Source organism: Bufo gargarizans, chromosome 7 (genome assembly GCF_014858855.1).
Source record: "Bufo gargarizans isolate SCDJY-AF-19 chromosome 7, ASM1485885v1, whole genome shotgun sequence".
In the NCBI taxonomy this organism is placed as follows: domain Eukaryota; kingdom Metazoa; phylum Chordata; class Amphibia; order Anura; family Bufonidae; genus Bufo; species Bufo gargarizans.
The window spans coordinates 124,548,324-124,564,622 of record NC_058086.1 but is presented as its reverse complement, the minus strand read 5'-3'; the positions used below and the strand labels follow the sequence as shown (position 1 = coordinate 124,564,622).

The 16,299-nt window shown below is 46.4% G+C and overlaps 1 protein-coding gene across 1 annotated transcript in view; it reads left to right on the top strand.

The window, feature by feature from the left end:
- KCNT2 (potassium sodium-activated channel subfamily T member 2) overlaps nucleotides 1-16,299 on the top strand; it is a 1,405,312-nt gene that overhangs the window by 712,795 nt on the left and 676,218 nt on the right. The window contains exons 10-11 of the mRNA XM_044301880.1: nucleotides 9,026-9,190; nucleotides 10,673-10,809. Of these exons, the coding sequence (XP_044157815.1) occupies nucleotides 9,026-9,190; nucleotides 10,673-10,809 (302 nt within the window). The remainder of the gene's footprint in view (nucleotides 1-9,025; nucleotides 9,191-10,672; nucleotides 10,810-16,299) is intronic.

Here is a 16,299-nt window from a genome sequence, read left to right as displayed (position 1 = left end):
ATCAAATGCAGCTTATAATCATATGCAATCATACACAACTTATTCAAAGTCCGTTCAAGGTTAGTTGGAGTCAGCAGTTATAGGGAGGTTAGTCACTAGAGGAGAGAAGCTTATAGCTTCTTCAAAAAACCATCAGATATGAGGGAACACAAGGTTACTCACTGACATCAGAGCAAGGGGGGGTAGCGGATCAGGCAGGAACCGGAGGCACACTCCACGGAGGTAAAGGAGAGAAAACCTCCAGACGGCAAAACTGTTCACAGTAAAATGGAGAGCAGGAAAGGAGGCAGGAGCGGCAGCATCAAGCACGGCACAATCAAGAAAGAGCCGGAGGCAGCCTGAACCTAACAGCCGATATCAGCAGCGTGGCAGGCTTTGGGCAAAAGGCAGCAGCGCTGATCACACGGTCCCGGTCACAGAGAGGGTAGATGGAGGATTCGGCACACAGACGCCAGCATACTCGAAGCGGCAGCGAGGTAGCAGAGCAGCGGGGAGAGCCGGGAGCGCGACGTCCACTACGTCATCACGTCATCACGTCAAAGCCACCTTTTGCTTTGATTACTGTATATTAACTACTTTAAATCTATCCCTAAAAGAGTATATTAGATTCAAGGTGCAGATAGGGTCATTCTCAATAACTTCACACACCCGCTACTGTGTATTTCCAAGTCTAATTCTGTCTGTAAACTTATACCTGTCACCCAGCGCCTAAATAATAGGCCTCAAATTTATATTCATCTAAATCTGTGGTTATTGCTGAGGCTGGTCAAGTTATTTTGGGTCCGTCAAAGAACAGTTTTTGTTCTGGGTTGAAATACAATTCCCAACTTAGCAATTCTCTAAATTAGTGGTTTCTGCTTTATCAGGCCTACTTTAAATCTATCCTTAAAAGGGTATATTAGATTCAAGGTGCTGACAGGGTCATTCTCAATAACTTCACACACACGCTACTGTGCAATTCCAAGTCTAATACTGTCTGTAAACGTATACCTGTCACCCAGCGCCTAAATAATAGGTCTCAAATTTATATTCAGCTAAATATGTCGTTACTGCTGTGCCTTTATTAGTGTAATACGGTACCTAAATAGATAGCCAGATAGTGTTAGGTGTCTGTAAAAAAAGGCCTGAATTTGAATTCAATACATTGGGCCAAATAATATTTTTCTTATTGTGGTGAACGGTAACAATGAGGAAAACATCTAGTAAGGGACGTGGACGCGAACATGGTCGTGGTGGTGTTAGTGGACCCTCTGGTGCTGGGAGAGGACGTGGTCGTTCTGCCACAGCCACACGTCCTAGTGTACCAACTACCTCAGGTCCCAGTAGCCGCCAGAATTTACAGCGATATTTGGTGGGGCCCAATGCCGTTCTAAGGATGGTAAGGCCTGAGCAGGTACAGGCATAAGTCAATTGGGTGGCCGACAGTGGATCCAACACGTTCACATTATCTCCCACCCAGTCTTCTGCAGAAAGCGCACAGATGGCGCCTGAAAAGCAAGCCCACCAGTCTGTCACATCACCCCCATGCATACCAGGGAAACTGTCTGAGCCTCAAGTTATGCAGCAGTCTTATATGCTGTTTGAAGACTCCGCTGGCAGGGTTTCTCAAGGGCATCCACCTAGCCTTTCCCCAGTGGTGGAAGACATAGTATGCACTGACGCACAACTACTTATGTTTCCTGATGATGAGGACATGGGAATACCACCTCAGCACATGTCTGATGATGACGAAACACAGGTGCCAACTGCTGCGTCTTTCTGCAGCGTGCAGACTGAACAGGAGGTCAGGGATCAAGACTGGGTGGAAGACGATGCAGGGGACAATGAGGTCCTAGACCCCACATGGAATGAAGATCGTGCCACTGACTTTCAGAGTTCGGAGGAAGAGGCAGTGGTGAGACCGAGCCAACAGCGTAGCAAAAGAGGGAGCAGTGGGCAAAAGCAGAACACCCGCTGCCAAGAGACTCCGCCTGCTAATGACCGCCGCCATCTGGGACCGAGCACCCCAAAGGCAGCTTCAAGGAGTTCCCTGGCATGGCACTTCTTTAAACAATGTGCTGACGACAAGACCCGAGTGGTTTGCACGCTGTGCCATCAGAGCCTGAAGCGAGGCATTAATGTTCTGAACCTTAGCACAACCTGCATGACCAGGCACCTGCATGCAAAGCATGAACTGCAGTGGAGTAAACACCTTAAAAACAAGGAAGTCACTCAGGCTCCCCCTGATACCTCTTCTGCTGCTGCCGCCTCGGCCTCTTCTGCTGCTGCCGCCTCGGCCTCTTCCTCCGCCTCTGGAGGAACATTGGCACCTGCCGCCCAGCAAACAGAGAATGTACCACCAACACCACCACCTCCGTCGCCAAGCATCTCAACCATGTCACACGTCAGCGTTCAGCTCTCCATCTCACAAACATTTGAGAGAAAGCGTAAATTCCCACCTAGCCACCCTCTATCCCTGGCCCTGAATGCCAGCATTTCTAAACTACTGGCCTATGAAATGCTGTAATTTAGGCTGGTGGACACAGACAGCTTCAAACAGCTCATGTCGCTTTCTGTCCCACAGCATGTTGTTCCCAGTCGGCACTACTTCTCCAAGAGAGCCGTGCCTTCCCTGCACAGCCAAGTATCCGATAAAATCAAGTGTGCACTGCGCAACGCCATCTGTGGCAAGGTCCACCTAACCACAGATACGTGGAGCAGTAAGCACGGCCAGGGACGCTATATCTCCCTAACTGCACACTGGGTAAATGTAGTGGCGGCTGGGCCCCAGGCGGAGAGCTGTTTGGCGCACATCCTTCCGCCGCCAAGGATCGCAGGGCAACATTCTTTGCCTCCTGTTGCCTCCTCCTCCTACTCAGCATCCTCCTCCTCTTCTTCCACCTGCTCATCCAGTCAGCCACACACCTTCACCACCAACTTCAGCACAGCCCGGGGTTAACGTCAGCAGGCCATTCTGAAACTCATATGTTTGGGGGACAGGCCCCACACCGCACAGGAGTTGTGGCGGGGTATAGAACAACAGACCGACGAGTGGTTGCTGCCGGTGAGCCTCAAGCCCGGCCTGGTGGTGTGCGATAATGGGCGAAATCTCGTTGCAGCTCTGGGACTAGCCGGTTTGACGCACATCCCTTGCCTGGCGCATGTGCTGAATTTGGTGGTGCAGAAGTTCATTCACAACTATCCCTACATGTCAGAGCTGCTGCATAAAGTGTAGGCCATCTGTTCGCACTTCCAGCGTTCACATCCTGCCGCTGCTCGCCTGTCTGCGCTACAGCGTAACTTCGGCCTTCCCGCTCACCGCTTCATATGCGACGTGCCCACCAGGTGGAACTCCACCTTGCACATGCTGGACAGACTGTGCGAGCAGCAGCAGGCCATAGTGGAGTTTCAGCTGCAGCACGCACGGGTCAGTCGCACTGCGGAACAGCACCGCTTCACCACCAATGACTGGGCCTCCATGCGAGACCTGCGTGCCCTGTTGTGCTGTTTCGAGTACTCCACCAACATGGCCAGTGGCGATGACGCCGTTATCAGCATTACAATACCACTTCTATGTCTCCTTGAGAAAACACTTAGGGCAATGATGGAAGAGGAGGTGGCCCAGGAGGAGGAGGAGGAGGAGGAGGAGGAGGAAGAGGGGTCATTTTTAGCACTTTCAGGCCAGTCTCTTAGAAGTGACTCAGAGGGAGTTTTTTTGCAACAGCAGAGGCCAGGTAAAAATGTGGCCAGCCAGGGCCCACTACTGGAGGACGAGGAGGACAAGGATGAGGAGGAGGTGGAGGAGGATGAGGATGAGGCATGGTCACAGCGGTGTGGCACCCAATGCAGCTCGGGCCCATCACTGGTGCGTGGCTGGGGGGAAACGCAGGACGATGACGATACGCCTCCCACAGAGGACAGCTTGTCCTTACCTCTGGGCAGCCTGGCACACATGAGTGACTACATGCTGCAGTGCCTGCGCAATGACAGCAGAGTTGCCCACATTTTAACGTGTGCGGACTACTGGGTTGCCACCCTGCTGGATCCACGCTACAAAGGCAATGTGCCCACCTTACTTCCTGCACTGGAGCGTGATAGGAAGATGCGCGAGAACAAGCGCACGTTGGTAGACGCGCTACTGAGAGCATTCCCAAATGTCACAGAGGAACAAGTGGAAGCCCAAGGCCAAGGCAGAGGAGGAGCAAGAGGTCGCCAAGGCAGCTGAGTCACAGCCAGCTCCTCTGAGGGCAGGGTTAGCATGGCAGAGATGTGGAAAAGTTTTGTCAACACGCCACAGCTAACTGCACCACCACCTGATACACAACGTGTTAGCAGGAGGCAACATTTCACTAACATGGTGGAGCAGTACTTGTGCACACCCCTCCACTTACTGACTGATGGTTCGGCCCCATTCAACTTCTGGGTCTCCAAATTGTCCACGTGGCCAGAGCTAGTCTTTCATGCCTTGGAGGTGCTGGCCTGCCCGGCGGCCAGCGTTTTGTCTGAACGTGTATTCAGCACGGCAGTTGGCGTCATTGTAGACAAACGCAGCCGCCTGTCTAAAGTTAATGTGGACAAGCTGACGTTCATAAAAATGAACCAGGCATGGATCCCACAGGACCTGTCCATCCCTGGTGCAGGTTAGACATTAACTACCTCCCCTTAACCATATATTATTGTACTCCAGGATACTTCCTCATTCAATCCTATTTTTATTTTCATTTTACCATTATATTGCGGGGCAACCCAAAGTTGAATGAACCTCTCCTCTGTCTGGGTGCCGGGGCCTAAATATCTGACAATGGACTGTTCCAATGTTGGGTGACGTGAAGCATGATTCTCTGCTATGACATGAAGACTGATTCTCTGCTGACATGAAGCCAGATTCTCTGTTACGGGACCCTTCTCCTCTGTCTGGGTGCTGGGCCTAAATATCTGACAATGGACTGTTCCAGTGTTGGGTGACGTGAAGCATGATTCTCTGCTATGACATGAAGACTATTTGTCTGCTGTCATGAAGCCAGGTTCTCTGTTATGGGACCTCTCTCCTATGCCCGGGTGCCGGGGCCTAAATATATGACAGTGGACTGTTCCAGTTTTGGCTGACGTGAAGCCTGATTTTCTGCTATGACATGAAGACTGATTTTCTGCTGACATGAAGCCAGATTCTCTGTTATGGGACCTCTCTCCTCTGCCTGGGTGCCGGGGCCTAAATATATGACAATGGACTGTTACAGTGGTGGGTAACGTGAAGCCAGATTCTCTGCTATGGGGCCTCTCTCCAATTGATATTGGTTATTTTTTTTTTTTTTTTTTTTTTTTTTTTATTCATTTCCCTATCCACGTTTTTTTGCAGGGGATTTACCTACATGTTGCTGCCTTTTGCAGCCCTCTAGCCCTTTCCTGGGCTGTTTTACAGCCTTTTTAGTGCCGAAAAGTTCGGGTCCCCATTGACTTCAATGGGGTTCGGGTTCGGGTTCGGGACGAAGTTCTGGTCGGATCCCGAACCCGAACATTTCTGGGAAGTTCGGCCGAACTTCTCGTACATCCAGGTGTTCGCTCAACTCTATGCATGAGGTATTTTGATTGTTCAATATTATACTTTTTTGGGGCACAGTTTTTATTTTATTTTTTATGGCATTCACCTGAGGGGGTAGATCATCCCAAATTTGTCTATTTTTTTTCAATTCGTTTTTTGAGTCTCCATTTTCTGAAAGCCATATATTTTTCTATTTTTCTGCCGATCGTCTTGTATAGGGCCTTGTTTATTGTCAAAAGAGTTAAAGGTTTTTTTAGTGCTATCTTTGGGTACATTTGATTTTTTGATCCGTTAATATTACATTTTTTGGGGCAAGGTGACCAAAAATTTGCTGTTTTAGCCCAGTTTTTATGTACATTTTTTACAGTGTCCCCCTTAAGGGGTAGGTGATGTGACATGTTATAGAGCTGCTTGTTATGGACACAACATATTCTAATGTCAGTTTTATTACTTTTTTTTGTATAAATAATTGCTTGATTGAGGTAAAGGACCCTTTTTTTACTTTTTATTTTTGTCCCAGTACAGGGACTTCAACATTTTAGGATTTGATAACTGTTTCAGGGTAGTACAATACATGCTGTCAGGGGTGGGATTCAAATTTCAACTGGTACGCGGCATCATGACAAATGTTTACATATACATACACCATATATATGCAACACACATACACATAAATACACCATATATATGGTACACATACATAAATACACCATATATACACTACAAACACATACCACCCAACTAAATACCTAAACTGTCAGCGGAGCGAGAAGCAAAGGAAGCGAGCATCTCCAGCTGTCCTGTCGCCACCAGAGCACCAGATCGGAACTCAGCCAGTAACACGGTTCTCCGATCGGACTGTAATTTTAACAACTGGTTCTGGAGAACTGGAGGGAACTGGCTGAATCCCATGTCTGTGTATTGCACTATTTTTTCATTGTAATACACTGACAGTGTTCTTGTGATACCCAACCTGGGGGCTGGGCATCACAGGCTTCCTTCCGTACATGGCAGACCCTGAGGTCTTTGTGTGGCCTGAGGTTGCCATGGTAGCCATCAGCTCCCTGTCACTGCAGCACGGGGGGAGATTGAGAGGCAGAGGGAGCCCCCTCCCTCTGCGATCCTCTTATATGCCACGGTTAGCACTGATTGCGGCCTATAAGGGATTAATCCACTGGCATCGGCATTTGCAGACATGCTGGCATATAGGGCAGGGGCCTGGCTGTCAGTCACAACTGGGCCTCTGAATTAATCGGACGTGCACATCTCCGGTGCCCGCCCGATCATCATGATCTACTAGTATGTCAATTTGTGGGAAGGCACTTTCCGTTGTGACCAACTAGTACGTCACATGTTGTGATGGGGTTAACTAGGCATGTTATATCACTGGTTCAACAATTCACTTATTGTACTATATATGTCTATGAAAAATACAGTGTATCCACTAACACGGATAGAACAATGCAGCTTTTGTGGGGAATTGTTTATAAACTAATACTACTGGTTCAACAATTAAATTATTGTATTATACAGTAAATGTCTATGAAAATCAGTCTGTTGCAATAATGTGTCTGTCAAGGATAGAACTGCAGTATTTTGAGGAAATAAAAACTTTGGGAGTCAATTACTATCAGATATACCTTAGTTTTCTGGTGTATACCTGTCAAAGGTTATTTGCCTTAATTTGTCTTTCATTAATTGTCTATGAAAAACACTGTCTGTTGCAATAATGTGTCTGCTAACAGTGTTTACAGAAATGTAAACTGTGTACTTAATATGATGGGTACAAAAATGGTATTTTTGCTGTAAAATGATTTTACTTCAATGCAATGGGTTTAATAACAGAGCACATTGCTCCTCTGCCTGTGTCGGCTCTGCTAGTATTGTGCTGTGGAGCTCCTGCATGTACAGTACTCAGTGTAGCCTCAGTGAATCCTTACTCTATTATACAGAAGTGTAGGGGAATACAGAATCTAAATTGCAATAGTGCAATTTTACTAGGAAAGTTAAAAGTTAATAAATAAATGAAAATAAATAAATGAATAATAATAATAATAATAATAATAATAATAAAAGCATATCACAAAAATGTATGTAGTCACATTTAGAGTAGATCTTATTAAAGTTAATTTGTATTTTTTAGGTACACTTTAAAGAATTCCCTCATGATAAATCTTCCCCTAAGTGTTTAATTACCCTTAGGTACCCTAACAGGGAAAATTAACAGCTTACCTGTCCGAGCTCCAGCATCGGGATCCTCAGCCTCAGTATGGCCATGCCGGGAGAAATGCGCTGCTAAGCCACATCCCCTGGTGACGAGACAACATCATTAGCAACAGGATGCAATGCTCTGTTCTTCCCTGCAGAGAGCATGTGCTAGAGGAGAATAGCAGTGGGCTCATTGCTCAGCTGCTCTATTCCTATGTGCTATGTTTATGACTAATGGAGCGCCTATGAGTTTCTGATACTGGGATGTTGTGCTCTATTTAAACCCATATACCAGTGCCATTGATAGTCTTGTTTGGCTCACTAGCTGCCTTCCTGGTTCTGTGTGTATTGGATTGCTCGTTCCTGACCCCAGCCTTTCTTCTGACGACTCTCTTTCTCTCGTTTGGTACTGCTTAGCTTGTCTGGTTCTGACCCATTTATATATGACCCTTTTTTTGTGTTGTTTTGTCTCTTGGTGTTTGTCAGTCTCTGTGCGTAAGTAGCATAGGGATTGTCGACCGGTTGCAGTCTTGCTACCTGCAAGTGGATAGGGAAAGCAGGCTGGGTTCTAGGTTAGGGCTCACTGTCCATCTCTGTCCCTGCCTACCAGTGTTACAGTCCATTTAAAATCACTGGTTTGTTAGTTTAAAGGAAAGAGCAATGGTGTATTTAAGACCTCCTGATCATAACTTTGTTGAATAAATTTACTTAATACATTAAATTGGTTAGGTAATTAACTAATGTTGTGGTACCAACGTATTTTTTGTTATGAGCCTCTAGGAGCAATAGTGGTGTTGCCCTTACACCTAGAAAATCTGCTCTCGCTGCAGCTGTCATGCCTTCTGCACTTTGATTGACAGGGCCAGGCAGTGAAAACCTCATCACACCAGGCCCTCAACCAAAGTGGAGAGAGCACAGTTACAGAGAGAGCAAAGCCTCTAGGTGTAAAGGCAATGTCCCATTCTCCTAAAGGCTCAATTGCATATAATAAAACATAATTTTTCTCAGCATTGCGGGCACATATGCCTTCAGCTGCCAAGTACACATGTAACATGTCAATCAGTTTTGTGGGTACAAATCTGCTAATGCCCTTTAAGGCTTCAGGTAAGCTTACTGGGTTATTTTAGTTGATTAGCTTTCATGGTGATTTGTTTGACTCCTCATGTTTTTGATTATACTTGTTTTTGGATCGCTAAGTATTTGGAAAGCAGTGTGAAACAAAACCCATTTTCAGTAATACCAGTGGTAGTAGTCTATGGACACAATCTTTATCAACCCATGCCTATTTATATTTCATAGTTTGAGCAGTTGGCCTATCTGTGGATGGAAAGGCAAAAGTCGGGAGGAAACTACAGCCGACACCGAGCACAGACAGAAAAACATGTAGTGTTATGTGTCAGTTCTTTGAAGATTGATCTACTAATGGATTTCTTGAATGAATTCTATGCACACCCAAGGCTTCAGGTATTCTTTAAACATTACAAAACTATAATATAATTCAGCAATGACTTTAAAATATAACTGTTGGTTACATTTTTATACCTTTTATATAACATGACATACAAATATATTTTCCTTATCTTTTCTCTTGGGTTGACATACAGAATCCTGAGATGAGTGGTGCATAATGCTCTGTTGGAACTTGTTTGCTATATAGTATATGTATATATAGTATATATCAAGCAGAGATGTCAATACAAGAGTTTTACCAGGATGTTGCAATTCTATATTGAATCTGTATCATGAGAAATATGTCTGTCACTTATTTTGTCACTTGTAAAGTGACACAATTGCAATAATAATATGATAGCTGCTATGCCAGTGGCCCATACCCACTGCCACTCCGCTCCCATTAACAGGCATTGGCACCTCACTACTCATCCACTTCCCCTCTTTCATAGTCCAGAGGGCCACTCCTGGATGATCCTACTGGCAGACTGTGGTCTGTTTCTTGCTGGAAGTGCCTCTCACTGCCTGTATGGCGCTCATACACACTCCCGTCGGCACAGGGGCCAGTGTGTGCATACCCTAATCTTACCTAGCCTATGGCTAGTCACCCTTCCTTTACCTGTGTGAGTGACTGAGAAATAGGTTCTCGTCTGCTAGACTCCTACAATGGTGTGCTGTTATATGTTTGCCTGTTTACCACCTTGTGCCTGTTTCCCAGATTTGATCATTTTCTGCCTGTCCTGACCTCTGCCTGATCTTCATACTGATCATGAGCTGCCTACCGCCTCAGACTTTTTATTGGATTGCCTCTACTTGATCTGTTTCTCACTATGATTTTGTCTGATCCCTCGGTGCACTGCACCAGTGTCTCTTGACTGCTGTAAGGAAGCTGTCACTTGAGCAGAGACTCCTCTGAGGTGGTTCTCCTGCAAGTCCAAAACCCTGTATATGGGTTAAAGGATGAAAAACAGTAGGATGTGGGGTGACTTTGTTTACACCCTTAGGCCTATTGCACACAACCTTATGGCTTTTTCAGTGTTTTGCGGTCCGCAAAAAATGGATCTGCAAAAAATGCGGATGACGTCCGTGTGCATAAAGATTTTTTGTGGGACAGAGTAGCTGGATGATCCTACAGAACAAAAAAAAATGAAAGGAAACGGGAAAAAAAATGTTCGTGTGCATGAGGCCTTAGCAGTAGCCCCAGGCCATATCTGTTAAAGTGACACAATGGGACCACACTTGCTGTGTAACAATAGCGCTGAGCCCCAGCACAGTCACAACTGGGACCACTAGGTTTAGTAAAGGTTCATTTCATTTTGAATTTAATAATTCAATAAATTAGTTTTAATTGACTATATGACCTGTGTTTCACAGAATTTGCCCCGGAAGGTCCAAAGTAAAAAAGCCCAGAACTGCCAAAATTCACAAATCCTAAAATTTATTTAAATATTGAAGTAGACCATGTAATTACAAAATTGTTATCTCTTTTGAATACAGGATTATTATGTGGTGATCTTGTGTCCTACGGAGATGGATGTTCAAGTCAGGCGTATTCTTCAAATTCCAATGTGGTCCCAAAGAGTCATCTACTTACAAGGCTCAGCACTTAAAGATCAGGATCTATTAAGAGCAAAGTAAGTAAATATTAAAGGGGAGATTTATCACCCCATCATGCCTTGTTTTTTACTTAAGCTTAGTTGCAAATGGAGTTTTTACACCCTCCTCTCCAGTTTCCATAAAATGGGACATGGCTGTGGCTAGGCATATGCAGGGCTATTGGCTTCGCCAGTTTCATTAATAAGTGGCCTAAATGTTGACAGAAATCAATGCCACCTAGAGTAAACTTCAGTTAAGAGCATGGACTGTCAGAGGGTGCATTTATTTTATGATCAGGCGTGATCCTTATCATAAATGAAATGCACCCTCCAGTGGTGCAGGGCTTATCAAGGCTGGTGTAGTTCCAGTTTTGAGAAATCAGACCTTTATCCCTTTTTTCTCATTTTTATTGCCATCATATTCTTCTGCATTCTCAAATATAACAGTAAGATGGGTTTTCAGTTAGAATTTAAAGAGTCCCTGTCAACAAGCTCAACACTATTAAACCAGGCATATGTCACGTTCGGATGTGGGAGGGAAACACCACACCAAACATAGGAGGGAAAGGAGTGAGAGAATAAGGCATAGAATCTAGGCAAAGGAGATGGACACCTCCTAGTAAAACCCTAATCAAAGTTCTGACTAACTACCAGTATAAACAGACCCCAGAGGTAGGTGAGTTCAGACACAGGAATACCTAATGTCCTAACTCACCCTATAGGACCCTAGTACTAATGTCAGGACTGAGACAACCTGTTCCTCCAAAAGGAAAGACAAACAGGAGTCTCCCTCAGGCCTTAATACAAATGACAGGGAAATGCAACACACAAAATAACCCAAACAAAATACAAAAGGGAAAGAAAACACTTAACTTCAAGTGGCTATGGCAGCACCGGGAACTTAGCCGAGATCCACAGACCAGCTATCCACAACCCAAACTGAAGCTATAAACTGCATAGCATAGTGGGAGAAACAACAATAAATAGAGAAGGTTAAATGACCATAATAGCCACACCTGGGGAAAGAAGGTGTGGCAAGCACCAGAAACAACACAGGCGTCATTTGATCCAAACAGAAAACATGTCAGATCAAACTATGTGTTGCTAGTCTCACCGATCTCCTGCCACTTGTCGCGGGAAAGTCTGTGACAGCACCCTCCTTCTACAGGTGACCTCCAGGCACTCAGGACCAACCTTATCCGGATGATACCTGTGAAAGGCTTTAACCAAATGACTGGCATTCACGTCATATGCCGGTACCCACATCCTCTCTGCTCCATAACCCTTCCAGTGAACAAGATAGTGAAGAGATCTACGGAGAACTCTAGAGTCAATAATCTTGGTGATCTGGAATTCCAAACTGCCGTATACCATGACAGGAGTGGGTGGCAAGGGGGACAACTCCAAAGGTTCAACATATCTCTATAACAAAGATTTGTGAAACACATTATAAATTTTTAAAGCCTGAGGAAGTTCCAGACAAAAAACTACAGGATTAATAATAGCAGTGATCTCATATGAACCAACAAACCTTGGACCCAAGTTCCAAGAAGGAACCTTCAACTTCATATTTCTTGTGGACAGCCACACAAAATCACCCACACATTTAGGTCCGGACCATTCATATATTTCCTGTCAGCCACACATTTATACTTGTTGCCCATATTAATCAAGTTATTTTGAATTTTACGCCATACTTAAGATAATGATGAGGAAAAACGTTCCTCCTCGGGGATACCAGAAGTATCCGAACCAGATAATGTGCCAACTTGAGGATGAAACGCATATACCTCTCAAAATGGTGACTTACCAGTAGACTCCTGTCTATGATTATTTATGGCAAACTCTGCCAAAGATAAAAACAAAGACCATTCCTCATGGTTCTCAGAGACAAAACATCTTAAGTAAGGCTACTTTCACACTGGCGTTTCTGGGTCCGCTTGTGAGATCCATTTCAGGGCTCTCACAAGCACCCCAAAACGGATCAGTTCAGCCCCAATACATTCTGAATGGATAAGGATCCGTTCAGAATGCATCAGTTTGCCTCCGTTCAGCCTCCATTCCGCTCTGAAGGCGGACACCAAAACGCTGCTTGCGGTGTTTGGATGTCTGTCTGACGAAACTGAGCCAAAAGGATCCGTCCTTGTAAGTTAATGGGGACGGATCCATTTTTACTGACACAATATGGTGCAATTGAAAACAGATCCGCCTCCCATTGACTTTCAATGTTCCGCAAAATTCTGTTTGCATTATCATGAACAACTTTTTTTTTTTTTTGTTCATGGTAATGCAAACTGATCCGTTCTGAACGGATACAAGCGTTTGCATTATAGGTGCGGATCCGTCTGTGCAGATACAAGACAGATCCGCACCTAAACACAGGTGTGAAAGTAGCCTTAGTCTCCAGACTCTGATTAGTGCGCTCCATCTGTCCATTCGTCTGAGGATGAAAAGCAGAAGAAAAAGACAGTTGTACCCCCAGCCGAGTACAGAACACTTTCCAGAATCTGGACACAAATTGAGACCCACGATCCAAGCCCACGTCAGAGGGAATGCCATAAAGTTTCACAATGTTGTCAACAAACACTTGTGTTTTAGCATTATGAAGGCCAGGCAAGGCTATAAAGTGCACCATTTTACTAAAACGATCACTACCACCAGAATAACTGGCTTTCCAGACAAATTTGGCAAATCAGTAATACAATCCATAGACAAGCGAGTTCATGGTCTAGACGGTATGGGCAACGGAAGTAGAGATCCAGAAGGTTGAGTATGTGTCATTTTAGTGTGTGCACAGATAGTACAGGCCAACACACTTACGCAATCCTCAACACACTTATAGTCCTCAACACACTTATGCAAATTCGGCCACCAGAATCTACGAGAGATGAGGTCGGCAGTGGATCTACTCCCAGAGTGTCCCGTAAGAACCGTACAGTGATGTTCCTCAAACACCTTATGACTCAATTCTGATGGAGCAAACAATTTCCTAGAGGGGCAATGCTCCGGTGCATCTCCCTGAGCCTCTAACACTCTAGGTCAGGGTATAGATCGTATATCACAACCCCCTCCGACAGTATCGGACTCGGATTTTCAAAATCACCACCCCCAGAACAAGTACATGACAAGCAGGGCCGGCCTTTGGGGTGTGCGGGCTGTGCGGCCGCACAGGGCGCCATAGCAACAGGGGCGCCGGGCGGCCGACAGCCCGCAATGTAATATGGGCAGGCGAGGCGGCACTTATGTTTTCTCCCCCCCCCCCCCTCCTCCTATATTCAGCAGGGGGCGCCCGGCGCCCGTTGCGGTTTAAAAAAAAAAAAGTTACTTATATAAGTTGGGGGCGGCTGGCGGCGCCCCTCATTCTGCGCCGCCTGAGTGGCTGAGGCTGAGCGCTTGCCGCTCTAAAGAATCCTGCGCCTGTTAATGTAGCGTGGCCGAGCTCTGTTAGGTCCGCGGTACAGGAGCTTTTGTTTCCTGTACCCGGCCGGACTGACAGGAAGTGCTCACTTAGTGTGCACTTCCTTTCAGTCCGGCCGGGTACAGGAAACAAATGCTCCTGTACCGCGGACCTAACAGAGCTCGGCCACGCTACACTAGAGGTGGAGGTGGGAGTAGAAAGAGAGTGACAAGGGGGGAGGGGGGAGGAAAGAAAGAGAGTGACAAGGGGGGAGGGGGGAGGAAAGAAAGAGAGTGACATGGGGGGGGGGGGAAAGAAAGAGAGTGACATGGGGGGGGAAATAATGAGAGTGATGGGGGGGGAAATAATGAGAGTGATGGGGGGGGAATAATGAGAGTGATGGGGGGGGGGAATAATGAGTGATGGGGGGGGGAATAATGAGTGATGGGGGGGGATAATGAGTGATGGGGGGGGAATAATGAGTGATGGGGGGGGAATAATGAGTGATGGGGGGGAAATAATGAGTGATGGGGGGGGGAATAATGAGTGATGGGGGGGGGAATAATGAGTGATGGGGGGGGAATAATGAGTGATGGGGGGGGAAATAATGAGTGATGGGGGGGGAAATAATGAGTGATGGGGGGGGGAAATAATGAGTGATGGGGGGGGGAAATAATGAGAGTGATGGGGGGGGGAAATAATGAGAGTGATGGGGGGGGAATAATGAGAGTGATGGGGGGGGGAATAATGAGAGTGATGGGGGGGGAAATAATGAGAGTGATGGGGGGGGGAATAATGAGCGTGACAAGGGAGGGCGGGTGGAATAATGAGAGTGACAAGGGAGAGGGGGGATAATGAGAGTGACAAGGGAAGGGGGGGGGGAAGAGAGTGACAATGGAGTCCCCAGAGCCAGACTGCAGCCAGAGTCCAGATCATCTAATTGTCCTGGCGGTAAGTAGACAATGCAATATGTTTATTATTTAATTGTTTAGTTATTAATACTACATTGGAAACGAATTTTCTCAGCTGGACACCGGCCGACACTGCGCATGCGCTGGGAGCCTCACCAGCGGTTAGGGTAGGGAAAAAGCACTGGCCCGTACGTAATTTTTCCCTTCCCTAACCGCTGGTGAGGCTCCCGATGCATGCGCAGTGTCGGCCGGTGTTCAGCTGAGAACATCCATCCGATCACTGCGCCTGCGCATTGGCCCATAGTTTTTCCCTACCCTAACCGCCGGCGAGGCTCCTGGCGCATGCGCACTCTGCTGTGAAATTTCCCTAACCTGTCGTTGTGCGCCTGCGCGGCACACCTCCTCACGTCATGTCCGGTGCGACCGGAAGTGACGAGGGTAGGGAAATCTCACGAACTAGGGAAGTATAACATTACACCGGCCTTTGGGGTGTGAGGGCTGGTAACTACTTGGTTGGATAGTCAGCCAGCCTATGCCATGATGCCAGCAACAAGCAGTGTTTTTTTTTTTTTGGGGGGGGGGGGGGGCGCCACAAGGTTATCTCGCACAGGGCGCCTGAACACCTAAGGCCGGCCCTGATGACAAGGCATCTGCCTTGACATTCTTAATCCCACGGATCCAGCCTCAGGGAACGCCTAGACCGACAGGTGTCCGACTACATCAGGTAAACAGCAGATGTGGATGTTCTGAGAAGCGAGGAACCCTTGGACTACTGGGTGTGCAGGCTTTACCTGTGGTAATAGCTGGCACAATTTACCATGGAATTCTTAACTTGCCCCTCGTCGAGTGTCCTGTACAAAAAGACGTTCAGCGCAGCAGGGGAGGATCGTGACCGATAAGGGCACTCGGCTAGCTCATGACAGTGTGGGCTACCTCACATTTCTAAAAATTAATGAGGCATGGATCTCTGAGGAATTCAACAACTGTGACGACCACGTTTAATTGAATTTCCTCAGCCAACACATATTCGCCACCATTTAGAACAATGAATGGTCCTTGTCTTATGTATATACAGCAGTATAAAAGTCCGACAGTTAAATTTGTATCCAGTAACTACCTAATGTACCTCCAGCCACATAATCACAAGTTGTTTTCAGTCAGGTGAATTCCTAATTTGTGGGTCCTGTACTCCAGTGGCCTACAGTAAAATTTGTATCCAGT